The 14,520-nt window shown below is 42.2% G+C and overlaps 1 protein-coding gene across 1 annotated transcript; it reads right to left on the bottom strand.

Annotated features, from left to right (window-relative positions):
- Positions 1-1,127: 1,127 nt before the first annotated feature.
- LOC129812855 (thrombospondin-1-like) lies at positions 1,128-13,462 on the bottom strand. The gene is made up of 22 exons (XM_055864785.1): positions 13,277-13,462; positions 13,052-13,132; positions 12,353-12,912; positions 11,984-12,059; positions 11,683-11,775; positions 11,460-11,569; positions 11,011-11,136; positions 10,286-10,382; positions 7,216-7,389; positions 6,934-7,110; positions 6,667-6,840; positions 6,287-6,567; positions 5,952-6,170; positions 5,752-5,859; positions 5,201-5,360; positions 4,964-5,082; positions 4,253-4,487; positions 3,860-4,087; positions 3,465-3,736; positions 3,253-3,350; positions 3,006-3,145; positions 1,128-2,904 (listed from the first exon to the last, which is right to left on the bottom strand). Exons 2-22 carry the CDS (start codon positions 13,113-13,115, stop codon positions 2,897-2,899), a joined length of 3,519 nt encoding a protein of 1,172 aa, XP_055720760.1. The 5' UTR covers positions 13,116-13,132; positions 13,277-13,462; the 3' UTR covers positions 1,128-2,896.
- Positions 13,463-14,520: the final 1,058 nt, after the last annotated feature.

The following is a 14,520-nucleotide window of genomic DNA, read 5'->3' as shown; positions in this document are numbered from 1 at the left end:
TTCAAATGTTCATAGATGACCAGCAGGGTCAAATAATAATACACAGTCAATGTCTCAATTGTCTCAAGGTTAAAACTCCTTCTTTAACCTGTCTCCTCCCCTTCATCTACACTGATTGAAGTGGATTTAAGAAGTGACATCGTTAAGGGGTCATAGCTTTCACCTGGATTCACCTGGTCAGGTTTTCTTCATGTTTTGTACACTGTAGGTTTGCTTTTATTTTACATGGTTTTTTTTTACACAACAATAAAGATAATTTTGAAATTACATTTGGATTTTCAAAGAATTCTGAAAACTTTTGATAAGACATGATTAAAATAAAATAATTCTCATCCAGCATGGTCAAATAATAATAATGACAGTGGCTGTCGAGGGTGCAACAGGTCAGCACCTCAGGAGTAAATGTCAGTTGGCTTTTCATTGCCGATCATTCAGAGTATCTCTACATGTCAAAAACATGTTGAAAAATGAGGGCTCGCATGCAGCTGTGTCTCTCTTTCTCTCTCTGCACTCTCTCTCATAATGGGGACAATTCGTGTCAGTACTTCAGCTCTGATTGGTAATTGTGCACTGGTCTGTGTAGAGTACTGCCTGTCCATGCAATAAAATCTTAGTCCAATGCGCTGTGCCTACAAGAAAAACTCTTGCACAGTTAGTTTTGCATACTAAATCTTGCATAGTTCGTTTTGTTTCAGTAGATTACATTGAAAGTGGCTAATATTGTGTTGATTCGATCACAATTCCCACAGTAGAGCGAAACGTTTATAGTGTTAACTAAAGGGGAAAACTGTCAAGTTGAGTGAAGTTTGATCTCGTGCTTCTCTGCAGGGGCTCATATTTATTCTGTGTGGTAGTCCTAGGGAAGCTGTGCGCCCATGTGCAGCTTAAAGGGAACATTGCTCCTGTGATTGTTGAATGTGATTAATGTTCTAAAACTGGGCCTTAGTTCATTTAAATTATCATGCTGTTGACTCTCAAGGACACTCCCTTTCTCAGAGGGCTCCCAGGAATCAAGTCATAGATTCCAGCAGTTGACAGAATATGGCATCTTTCCCTGTAATACTTTGTAATACTGTAGTTATTAAAACTGAGAATATATCCACAAGCAAGCAAAGGACACTCAAACATTTTTTTTTCTCCCTTGTGTATTTATTGTTTGGTTGAGATTACAAAATAACTGACAGAAGTAGAAACAACATTTGGGGAGTAAAACTATGGTAAAAATGTTTATAGACGAGCATCACTAACAGTAAAAAAAGAAAGGAAATATACAAAACAAAACAATATTCAAAGATATCCTCGTGTCAGTGTGCAAACAAGTTTATACAAACAGAAACACAGGTCACGTTTCTTGATAAATTATTTAAATAGCATTTATCTACACATATGAAATAACCTCTTAACATAGAACAGACAATCCTAACAATAATTTATCCATTACAAATGCACAGGACATACATAAAGCACACCATATTTATGAAAACGTTTTTATCAATTGCTTTCTTGTTGAGGAATTTTCTGCTACAAAAATATCTTACAGCATACAAATGATTGTACTACAGTGAAACACACACAAAAAAGCCAACCAAATTCTGCTGCTAAAAAGGTACTATCATGTTTTGTTGGTTTCAATAAAAAAAGAATGAGGTAATATTTGTACATAAAGGTTTTCCTTTGTTTTTACCATCAGAAATGTACACACATTCTCAAGCACACAAGTCAGACATACTGTGCAAAAGAACAATGAGATTTAAATGACACCTAATTAGTCTATTTTGGAAGGTTGGAATGAGGGATAATACTGATAGTACTGAACACTGTTATTAGAGGACGTTTTAGAGGGATTTATCCCGGTTTCAAGATTTCAATTATTTAGAACAGGTTTCTATGAAAATAAGACACAGAGATGAAAAAAGACAAGAGATATCCTAACTCTAGGATCATGTGTCAATACTCTCAAATGGTAACAAACAAAATATGTAATAAGTTATATACAACCTTAGTAACCATAGTCCTTTTAAGGCAGGTTAGACTGACCCATGTGGTTTTTGTCCCTCCACTTATGTCTATACTAAGATGAGAGAAAACAAAAAATATCTTCCTGGAATTCTGGCGAAATAGCAATTGTGTTGTTGTTGTTCGCTAGTAGTCTATATTGGCTTTTGGTGCAAGTCCTGGTTCTATGCTCCTTCCATATATCATCTAGAGTTCTTTCCTGAAAACCACTTGGCAAGCCTGGTCAAACCCTGAGGACATACTTCATACTGAGCTGAACTTCAAGTGTCTACTAAAAGCCAATTAGTTACCGAATATAACTATTTCTAGACTCAGGGGGAATTTAAAGTTATCTAGAATTTGAAATTGCTAATGCATTGACTACAATTGGCTTAGGTGCCTTTATCACAAAGCTCTTCATGGGTAGCATTCACTCTCTTTGATGGTAACAGTCAATCCATACTGTCCATGGTGCCTCCACAGTTCCTTCAGCAGGTATCTCTGGCCTATTTGTAGAACATCTACTGCTTTCTTCATTTGGAAACAACTCAAGTCCTTTTGAGTCCACAGCAGATCTGAAGTAATGCTCAAAAATAAAGAAAATACTCTTCCCTTTGGACCTCCATCCAGAGAGGGATACCAACTAGTTCAGAAGTGCAGAGATATGGGTCTGAGTACAGCTAGAGAAACAGAAACTTCAGAGACGGAGAGAGACCGATTTCTTCACTGAGCAAAGTTATGTCCTGAGGTCAGTCTGCCTCAATGCTGCACACTCGCTCTCCATTCCACCAATGTGCACGTCACAAAGTAAAGAGTAATAAAGATATGGTCCCAGGTCATACGTTACATGTATATTTGAGCAGGTAGATACATTCTTCTAAGAGCCTCTCTCTGGTCTAATTTAAGAATCTGGAGGAAAAAGAGAAGAAAAAAATATGTTAAATCCCTGTAAAAATTCAGACTCAAAGTATGTTTTTTGTTTGCCAAAACATTAATAAAAAACATCTTACCTCTGCATTCGTATTTGAGGTCTGAGAAGTATGTCATCTCCTGAGAGAAGACATACATGCCTAGTCTGCCACCAGCATAAGTCTTGTCGTAGATATTTCCAGAATCCGCCATGATTCTCTTGCCTTCATACATCACAACTCTAAAAGGAGGGAAGATGACATGAGATCATTAGCTCATGAAATCAGGAGTTTGTGTGGCCTTGGTAAAGGCGGAGGACATTCAGAGCTAAAGGTAATCTGAGCTCACCTGATGAGTCCAGACTTGGGCCTGTGGACCAGGTGCCATCTGTAGGCGGTGTAGTCTTTCCAGCCAATGTTCTTGGGGTCGTGCCACAGAGTACGTACCTAAGAGGAGGAATAACAAAAATACATGAGAAACGTTTCCTACCCAGTGATTTTCTCTCTCACTGCTCTTAGATATGGCCTGTGCTCGTAATGTGAAGGGAATGCTAAGCGTACCTGTCCAGCAGTGTCACCGGTGTGCCAAAGGGCGTTCCTCAGATGCTCCCCAGGTCCTGTGGTGGAGTTGACTACTTTGATGGACACTCCAGAGTAGCCCTGAGCTCTGGTTGGGGTGTGGGACCAGTAGGTCTGTGTGATCTGCTTCCACATCACCACATAGAACCTGGAGCTGGACTGGTAGCCAAACACAAAGCCAGCGTAGTCATCATCCCTGTCTGTGTTGATGAAGAACGTTCCACTGAAGTCCACTGCGTTAAACTCATCGAACCCTAAAGACAACAAAGAGCGATGGTTAGGACTTTTCTCAATGAACCCATGATCTACAAATGGTAGTTATTTTGTAGTTGTTTTCCTTAGTTCCAAAGGTGTTATATTATTGGTGCAGTACATACCAACAGCGATGCCAGGGTCACAGTTGACAGTCTGCACCAGTTCTTTGCCCTGGTGACGGACCACCCAGTTGGGGTCGATCTGGGAGGTTCCCTTGGGGTCCAGCGGTACCATCTGGAATCTGCGGAAGTCCGTCTCGCTGATGGCAAAGTTCTCAGGGCACACATCGTAGATATCAAGTATGTTGTCTTGGTCAAAGTCATCTTTGCAAACATCTCCACGACCATCACCTGACAGGAGGAGGCAGAGAAAAACACTTTGACACTCCGGCATGGAGACAACAGGCTGCCTATGTTAATCTCTGTGACACTGCACTTCTGTAGCGAGTACTGTATCTTTCTAGATTAATCGTTCTATAGGTCAGTTGAATTGAGCTACTGGAGAGCGTGACTCACCATCAGAGTCCAGCTGGTCAGGGTTAAAGGCCAGCCTGCAGTTGTCCTTGTCATCAGGGATACCGTCGTTGTCGTCATCGTGGTCGCAGGCGTCACCCTTGCCGTCTTTGTCGTGGTCGGCCTGGTTGGCGTTGGGGATATAGGGACAGTTGTCCAAGTTGTTCTGATGACCGTCCTCATCAATATCCTGGTTGTTGTCGCACTTGTCTCCCACACGATCTGAGTCAGAGTCAATCTGGAGGACAACACAATTCATTTAGTCTTCACAAAAGCACATTCTTACACACTTGTATAAGAGAAACTTCTCTCTACTTCAATGCACTCAGACATGATGAATGTATTTCACCACTCATCTCCCTTAACATGAGAAGCACTATTATTTCCCTCATCTTAAATGTACCCCATTGTCTTCAGGTATTCTAGCAATGCCTCTTCAAACAAGAATCCTGTGTCCTTTCACCTTGGCAAGACTACACACACATACACATTCATATTTCTTCAAAAAGTGGGAATGAATAAGGGGAGGAGGAGCATTGCACTCATTTTTCTCACAGCTTTCTCATTCCTGTCTTTCATTGAAACTGACCACTGATGCATTATGTGGCTACTGTCCTAAAAGGCAGGGGGGCCTATGAAAGTTCTACATCCCTCTAAGGAAGATATTTGATAAGATTGGGTTCTTATGTATTAGATGATTAAAGCTGCAGTTACCTGGTCTGGGTTGTGCTCAAGAGGGCAGTTGTCACAGTGGTCTCCCACTCCGTCCCCGTCAGTGTCTCTCTGGTCCACATTGTAGACATAGGGGCAGTTGTCCCTCTCATTTAGAATACCTGTGAAGTGAACACACACTTACATCAGTCTATGATACCTTTTAAGAAGGACTTTGATAATGACTGAAAGCACTGAGAAATGTAATTGTCTGGTGCTGGAGTAATGATGATCTCTTACCATCACCGTCAATGTCAATAGCACAGGCATCTCCCTCTCCGTTGTTGTCTGTGTCGACTTGGTCAGGGTTGCTCTCATGCACACAGTTATCACAGCGATCACCAACGTCATCTGTGTCCACATCATACTGAGCTGGGTTGTAGACCATTGGGCAGTTGTCCTATTATTAACATGTTTGTTGAAGAATACCATCAGTACATTGAAAATACAGTATTAGAGATTCTATAGTATTGGAAATGGGAAAAACCCTGACTTTACAGCTGGCTAGTGTGTATTGTGCTAGAAATCTGATATTTAACTCTGAGAAACCTAGTGTTTGCTTACCACAAAATTTCTCCCTGGTCTATTTACAGTATGCACACTATGAATTATGGGCATAAGGCCATGCTGTTTTGCACTTTTGGCCACAAGCCCAAAATGATATTATGTCTCATATTTCTTCCTGACTCCTCCACTTTCTCTAGCCTAGAAGAGAAATGTTTACTGATTGCTATGTTTAGTTTCTCTGTGGATAACAAAGTCCTGAGCGAGAGGATGTTTTGATGTCTCACCCTATCATCAGGGATCCCGTCGTTGTCATCATCGTGATCGCAAGCGTCACCAAGCCCATCTTTGTCATGGTCCTCCTGCCCAGAGTTGGGAAGGTTTGGACAGTTGTCCTGCAAAACAAAAGGGTTGGTTAGAGAGCCATAACCACAATAACACAGTGGAGAATCTAGGAATAGACTGTGTGTAGTGGGGTCCTTCCTACTTTCTTGCAGTGGTAGGTGGCGTTCTCCACACACAGGAGGTCTTTGTTTGGCCATCCATCCAGGTCGGTGTCATCTCCACAGATGTGGCCATTGCCAGCGTAACCAGGTTTGCACTCACAGCGGAACATGGTGTCGCTGAACTGACCCAGGTAGATACAGTTAGCATTCTTGTTGCAATCATGGCTGCCGTCTTGGCAGGGGTTACGGGGTGTGCACACCTAGGGGGAAGGGAGAGATATGTAGGGTTAAGATGTGCTTCTGAGCTCCTAGCATCAGAATAAAAACGAATCCTCGCATTCTTGTATTTTGTCGCAGTAGTCAAAGGCTGTCTCACCTGTTTCTTGGCTGTGGCCTGCTCCACTCCCCTCCCATAGGGCTGTGGTCCTGAGTAGCGAGTGGGGCAGGCAAGGCAGTTGTAGCCAGGCTCAGTGTTCTCACAGCGGTGGACTCCGTTGAGTGTGAAGCACGCATCAGGGACCTCCTTGCACTCGTCGATGTCCTTGCAGTTGATGCCGTCTCCGGTGTAGCCCACTGGGCATGAGCCACACTTCCAGGAACCATCATCAAAGCTGGTACACTTAGCTCCAGCAAAGCACGGGTTGGACAGACAGCCATCTGTAGACAGAAGCATATTTTAAATACTGAACAATATTGGATTTGTACACTGTTAGGTAAAAATAACAAATGTCATAATCTATTGATAAAAATGCTTACTGATAGGGCAGTCCTCTTTGCCACACAATTGGGATGTTTTGGTGTCACCCTGACATTCCTTCCCTTTGTACTTGGGGGCGGGGTTGTTACAGAGACGCTGGCGAGACTGGAGTCCACCTCCACAGGTGACAGAACAGGTGTCCCACAGAGACCAGGGTCCCCAGCCTCCGTTAACTAAAGGACAGAGAGAGAGAGATGAGTTACACCTGTATCTCCAGACAGATGGATAGATATGTGCATGTGTTTAGATGCTGCTCTTCTGCATACTTGGACAAGGTGATTCCTGGCAGACTTCTGTCTCTCGGCCCTGTCCTTGACAGTCTCTGCCTCCCATCTGGGGAGTGGGGGAGTTGCAGAGGCGGATTCGGGTGATGACTCCCTCACCACAGGTCACAGAGCAGGAGGACCAGGGAGACCAGTGGCTCCAGCCACCATCCTGCTTAACTGTAGGGGACAGACATGTCATTATTAATTAATGTGCTATTACAGTACATATGAGAAGAATGTTACTGAGAGAGACTGTAGAGTAGAAATGGTAGGTTTACTCACAGCGCTTGTCACATTCCTGAGGGTAGCAGTCGCGGGTCTGCACAGAAGTGCCTTCGCAGTTGCTGTTGATGCGGTCGCAGGAGCGACCTCGCTGCTGGATACCCCGTCCACAAGACACAGAACAATGGGTCCATTCAGACCAGGGGGACCAGCCATCCTCAGCATAGTCACTCGCTGGGGGCAGAGAGATAATGGGAGAGCTATTACCACAGCAGAGCTCAGCCAGGGGGGCAAAGGATTTGTGAAGAACAGTGCCTTTTTAGAATCAGTTTAACCCAGGAGATTTGAGACTTGGCATTCCAAGGTCAGGGAATGTGAAGGACTGAGAAAAGTTAATGAAAAGTGAAATGGAAGATATTTGGCAAGTTAAAATACACCTCATAGGCAGGTTGTCAAAAAAGTTTAACTTCTAGGGCCTCCTAAGTGGCGGAGCGGTCTAAGGCACTGCATGGCGTCACTACAGACCCGAGTTCTATCCCAGGCTGTGTCGTGACCGGGAGTCCCATAGGGTGGCACATAATTGGCCCAGCGTCGTCCAGGTTAGGGGAGGGTTTGGCCGGGGGGCTTTACTTGGCTCATCGCACTCTAGCGACTCCTTGTAGTGAGCCGGGCGCATGCAGGCTGACTCCAGTCGTCTGTGTTTCCTCCTACACATTGGTGCAGCTGGCTTCCGGTTTAAGGGGGCTGGTGTTAGAAGCGCAGTTAGGCGGGTCATGTTTCGGAGGATGCATGACTCGAACTTCGCCTGTCCTGAGCCCGTTGGGGAGTTGCAGTGATGAGACAAGATCGTAATTGCATCGCAATTAGATATCACGAAATTGGGGGGAAATATACAGTTGAAATCGGAAGTTTACATACACCTTAGTCAAATACATTTAAACTCAGTTTTTTCACAATTCCTGACATTTAATCCTAGTAAAAATGGTCTTAGGTCAGTTAGGATCACCACTTTATTTTAAGAATGTGAAATCTCAGAATAATAGTAGAGAGATTTATGATTTATTTCAGCTTTTATTTCTTTCATCACATTCCCAGTGGGTCAGAAGTTTACATACACTCAATTAGTATTTGGTAGCATTGCCTTTCAATTGTTTGACTTGGGTCAAACGTTTCGGTAGCTTTCCACAAGCTTCCCACAATAAGTTAAGTGAATTTTGGCCCATTCCTCCTGATAGAGCTGGTGTAACTGAGTCAGGTTTGTAGGCCTCCTTGCTTGCACACGCTTTTTCAGTTCTGCCCACACATTTTCTATAGGATTGAGGTCAGGGCTTTGTGATGGCCACTCCAATACCTTGACTTTGTTGTCCACAACTGTGGAAGTATGCTTGGAGTCATTGTCCATTTGGAAGACCCATTTGCAACCAAGCTTTAACTTCCTGACTGATGTCTTGAGATGTTGCTTCAATATATCCACCAAATTTTCCTGACTCATGATGCCATCTATTTTGTGAAGTGCACCAGTCCCTACTGCAGCAAAGCACCCCCTCAACATGATGCTGCCACCCGCGTGCTTCACGGTTGGGATGGTGTTTTTCATCTTGCAAGCATCCCCCTTTTTCCTCCAAACACAATGATGGTCTTTAAGGCCAAACAGTTCTATTTTTGTCTCATCAGACCAGAGGACATTTCTCCAAAAAGTATGATCTTTGTCCCTATGTGCAGTTGCAAACCGTAGTCTGTCTTTTTTATGGCGGTTTTGGAGCAGAGGCTTCTTCCTTGCTGAGCCGCCTTTCAGGTTATGTCGATATAGGAGATAAGGCAAAGGGTGGCTACTTTGAAGAATCTAAAATATTTTTTGATTTGTTTAACTTCTCTAGGATAGGGGGCAGCATTTTCACGTTTGGATGAAAAGCATACCCAAATTCAACTGCCAGCTACTCATCCCCAGAAGATAAAATATGCATATTATTAGTAGATTTGGATAGAAAACACTCTGACGATTCTAAAACTGTTTGAATCATGTCTGTGAGTATAACAGAACTTATTTAGCAGGCGAAACCCCGGGGACAAACCATTCAGAATGTTTTTTTTTAGGTCACTCTCTTTTCTATGGATTTTCATTGGGAATACAGATTTCTAATTGACCTTCTTGCAGTTCCTACCGCTTCCACTGGATGTCAACAGTCTTTAGAAATTGGTTGAGGGTTTTTCCTTTGTGTAATGAAGGAGTACGGCCATCTTGAACGAGGGTCACTCGAAGTGTCCTGTTTGTTAGAAGCGCATGACCAGAAAGCTAGCTACAGTTTGTTTTAATCCTGTATTGAACACAGATCATTCCGTCTTCAATTGGATCGATTATTTACGTAAAAAAATACCTAAAGTTCTATTACAAAAGTAGTTTGAAATGTTTTGGCAAAGTTTACAGGTAACTTTTGAGATATTTTGTAGTCACGTTTCACAAGTTGGAACCTGTGTTTTTCTGGATCAAACGAGCCAAATAAATGGACATTTTGGATATATATCAACGGAATTAATCGAACAAAAGGACCATTTGTGATGTTTATGGGACATATTGGAGTGCCACCAACAGAAGCTCGTCAAAGGTAAGGCATGAATTATATTTTTATTTCTGCGTTTTGTGTTGCGCCTGCAGGGTTGAAATATGCTTCTCTCTCTTTGTTTACTATGGTGCTAACTCAGATATTAGCATCTTTTGCTTTTGCTGAAAAGCCTATTTGAATTCTGACATGTTGGCTGGATTCACAACCAGTGTAGCTTTAATTTGGTGTCTTTCATGTGTGATTTCATGAAAGTTTGATTTTTATAGTAATTTATTTGAATTTGGCGCTCTGCATTTTTACTGGCTTTTGGTCAAGTGGGACGTTAGCGTCCCACATATCCCAGAGAAGTTGACACTTTTTTGGTTACTACATGATTCCATATGTGTTATTTCATAGTTTTGATGTCTTCACTATTATTCTACAATGTAGAAAATAGTAAACATAACGAAAAACCCTTGAATGAGTAGTTGTGTCCAAACTTTTGACAGGTACTGTATATATATATAAGTTCAACTTCTAGTTCAAAGTCCAGCTCACAAAAAAAAAGTACTACAAAGAATAATACTCACGGTTTCCACAACGTGGGCAGCACTCTCCATCAGGCACGGTGGCGTTGGCACAGGGCATCAGGGGGCAAGAGATTTTGCGACACACAGTGGCAGAGTTCTGTAGAGAAGATTGCTGGGATTAGTAATGGGTTTGTCTCCAGAGCAGACTGTCCGGCAACAGCAAAGGAAAATAATCTGGATCATTAACTTTGCATTACGCAAAAGCGCTTGCTGCTTTGCCAGGATGAATTGCTATGTTTGGGAACATTGGGATGATCTCTGGCTAGGGCAGGGGGTTCACCGCTATGCTACCACCCCAGTTCTGTGCACCTGCACTGGGTTCAGGCAAGCAAGGTGCTGGGGGGAAGGATAGTGGCGGTGGGAAAGGCAGAACAGAGGGTCTCAGCAAATGTCCTAATTAAAGAAGCATTCTTGATACCTATCCAAATAGATAACCCTTAGTGAGAGAGTAGGTGAGAAAGAGAGGGGTTTGACAGGGCAGACCCCCCCCCCCCTCCCCACACTGCTTTATTGCCATTCTCTCTAACATCTCATTAGAGGTGAGGTGATGGATAGCAGACGGACACTGCCTGGTCACACAGGGGCTTTGGTTAAGTCTATAAACATAAGAGCCCATTAGCACCTTATTACAGAAGGGGTTTAGGAGCTACTGCCTGGTTTTCACACAGTTTACTACTGGCCGGATTACTGGATAACTGCATTCCAACAAGTGTCATGACACCTACCTGGCAGGTACACTCTGTGCAGTCGTCCACAGTCCACTCTTCTTTGTCCTTGTGCACAATGCCGTTGTGAAGACAGATCCCACTGTGGATGTTCATCTGGTTCATGAGCAGAGTGCTCTCCTTATTCTGCACAGAGAGGGGAGGTAGAGAGAGGAGCATGGTTTCAGACACGAGGATGGAAACTTTTACATAGCCAAGGTTCCAGTAGAAATGAATCACCTACCAACATTGTGATTAAGACATAGCTTGATTTAACTGAAGTAAATACAAATTAAATGACAGTCAAACATATTTGTGTACTCATATGGGAGTCATTAGGGATCTGGCAGGGAATGCCATTCCAGGGACAAGTGGCTGTGCAGTGGAGAGGTTTTAACTGGGAACAGATAGACTAGAGAGGGAGGGAGAAAGGATGACAGTGTGCAGACCAAGCTGCTTCCTGTGCTTACCACTCTGTTGAGCTCATTTGACAGCTGCTTAACAATCACACCAAGGCCCTTGAGCTCCTTGAACATGCTGGTGATATCCTCACAGGAAAAACCACAGACTTGCTGAATATCTGGAGAGAAGAAAAGCAATCAGTTAGTTACCTGCCTCCTTCACATTAACAGTTGTACACAGACCAGTATTAAGCAAATTACTTTGTCCATGGAGTGTGAAGTCTGGTCTCACCTTTGGTTTTGTGGCCAGTGTAATCAGACCTTATTGCTGGGCTGGACCCATTTACTGGGTTGTCCAGTGTCATGACATCAGTCAAAGTTGCAGCTGGAGAAGAACAGACGTATTAATTTCCACAAACAGCATAATAACACCCACTGTGAATTGGCTTTAATGACCATGGCAATAGAGTTACTATTAATTATGTTTGTTAATGGAATGCATTTAGATGTGTACAATTAACAAGCATTGGATAACATATACCATACATAGTAATTCCAACATTTAAATACAAAAATAACGTTTATACACTTACAGTTTTGGCATCCCTTATTGCGTAAAATCGCCTCCAAAGTGGTTCCAAAAACGAAGCGCACGTTCTGAAGCACTCCCTGCAGACGTACACATTGCATTTGGACTTAGTCCATATCCACACATTTGCATCTTTTCAATACTTTTCCTAAAGGATCAAAATAGCGTATTTTCATTTTAATTTCAAACATTAGGCTACATGTCTGTGAGTGTGACTATCCTCGCGCACCAAACGCTGCGCTGCTCGCAATAGCCTCAGGACAAGGTAAATTCACAGACTTACTCAGACTATGCTATAACTAACATTTATTTGTATACAATTACAACATTATTTGCAATGTATTTATGAAGTCATAAATTAATTTATATTTACCATAAATCTATCTTTCACAGCTCCTTTTCCGATCCTCAGACGGGCAATGTCGGCAACCTCATGCGTCAGGACCTTTTGGATGGGCACATCCATTTCTGATATATTGATCTCTTCACACCCGACGAACAGCTGGGCACGATCCTCCTGAATGAACAGCGTGATATTCTTCCAGTGTCCAGTCGCTAGATCCGCATCTTCTATGGACACTACCTGTTGCTTGTTCCCGGTAGAGTATACCACATCCAGAGTTTGCGCCTTGCCATTAGAAATGATTTCGAATATCGGTCCTGATCCGTCATCCTTCTCCACAGTCAATAGACTGCCCCTGGTTTTCTTGAACTGCTTGAAGTTGACCAGGAGAAGGAATCCCCTCTCAGCTTGTATCGAATCAATGAGGTCCCTGAAGGAGATCTCGGGAACCGGGGGGATCAGGTCTGCGTTCAGTATCTTATAGGCTGGGCTGTAAGGATCTGCGCCTTTTACCAAGGTAACTCCTTGGTGCCTTTTGTTCACTTTCACAAGCTCGAATAGGTCGTATACACTGTTATCATCTCTACTCTCTGTGAAGGGAGAAACTGTAGTGAGTCTCTATGGGCAACTTTAAGTTGACAGATAAACTATTGCCAGACCTTTTAACAGAATAATTCCATTGTTGATTTGAATATTTCTATATTTAATAAAACATTTACAAAAACTCACCTGCCACCCTGCTGCCCTCGCAATTCCAAAGCACCAAAAGGAGAAAGACTCCTGTCAGCTTCATCTTGAAACCCCAGAAATCTGTTTAAACCAGAAGGTAGAAACACAGTTAAATAGGTATTGTCATTTACACACTTCCAAAAGATTCCAGTCCAATTATAAAAACGTAATAAAAAGCTTATAATATATTATTCGAAGAAAATATTATGATTAGAATTTACCGACCTGAATAAAATAAAATAAATAAGTCACAGATGGATAAGTTGAAGAGCTTCGTTGTCCCGTTATTTCTTCTTTAATTCTCCAATTTATTCCATGTGTTAAATAGTCTTAATCTTAATGTTCGCTAAAAACTCTCAAGTTCGTTCTGTCTTTATTCCGATGCTCAGACTATTCTACTAACACTGTGGACATAAGTGCTATTTAAATAGTTTCGTGACATTCCTGAGACAACACTTCCTCCAATCAGAGCGCAGAAGGAAAAAGGGACGAGCTTATTACCTCAAGAAGCTGAGCGTAATATCCGAGACATACTTTCATAGCCGATTTCCATCAGCGGATAAATATTTTATAGATGGACAGGGGCCAAGTGGGGCAACCCGTCATTTCCTGTAAAAAGGAGCCTACCTTATTTGTGAAATATGCTTCTCTCTTTATTTTCATTGTCGCTTTTTAATACATTTCATATAAAATGGATCAGAATAAACCATGTAGATCCCCTTAAAAAAACATATGGGTGAAGTTGTTAGGCCATATGTTATGGAGAGAATAATATAGAAATGGAAAAACATTTACTTTAATAAGCTATAATGGAAAATATATCATATCAATGTATGTGAATAGGCCTATGTCTGCTTTTTGAGAGGATGTGTATTGCTGGTCTATTCATCCTGCCATTCACAGTTCCTCCACCGAGAGCCGTTGTGAGTTTAGGCTACACCTTTGTGTTGGTCAGACTTTTCACTAACACATACACAGAGTATACAAAACATTAAGAACACCTGCTCTTTCCATGACAGTATACAGCGCCCTCTGTAATTATTGGGACAGTGAAGACTTCTTTCTTCTTTTGGCTCTATACTCCAAAAGGCTTGAAATCAAACAATGACTATGAGGTTAAAGTGCAGACTGTCAGCTTTCATTTGAGGATATTTTCATCCATATCGGGTGAACCATTTAGAAATTACTGAACTTTTTGTACATAGTCCCCCCTACTTTAGGGGAGCAAAAATATTTGGTGCCATATTCATAGCATGCAATGACTACATCAAGCTTGTGACCCTATCTTGAATAATGATGAGTTAGAAAGTATAGACACACAAAGATCATACCCCCAAGACATGCTATCCTCTCACAATTACAATAACAGGGGAGCTTACCATTTTGGGGTGGGTAGGATATTTGTGCATTTGTAACTTTCTCACTCATCCTTATTCACGATTCATTCTGGATTATCCATAATCATGGTA

The sequence above is a fragment of the Salvelinus fontinalis genome, chromosome 16 (genome assembly GCF_029448725.1).
Source record: "Salvelinus fontinalis isolate EN_2023a chromosome 16, ASM2944872v1, whole genome shotgun sequence".
NCBI lineage: Eukaryota > Metazoa > Chordata > Actinopteri > Salmoniformes > Salmonidae > Salvelinus > Salvelinus fontinalis.
Note: the sequence above shows the minus strand (reverse complement) of the source record. Positions and strands in the feature narration are given on the sequence as shown.

What these genes read in the sequence shown, in the direction of transcription:
- LOC129812855 (XM_055864785.1), bottom strand. Translation starts at nt 13,115, where the DNA reads ATGAAGCTGACAGGAGTCTTTCTCCTTTTGGTGCTTTGGAATTGCGAG. An exon ending in CTGTGAAAGATAGATTTATG is followed by an intron (nt 12,060 to 12,352) that starts GTAAATATAAAT and finishes GTACGTCTGCAG; the next exon opens with GGAGTGCTTCAGAACGTGCG. An exon ending in AGGCCACAGCCAAGAAACAG is followed by an intron (nt 6,171 to 6,286) that starts GTGAGACAGCCT and finishes CCTTCCCCCTAG; the next exon opens with GTGTGCACACCCCGTAACCC.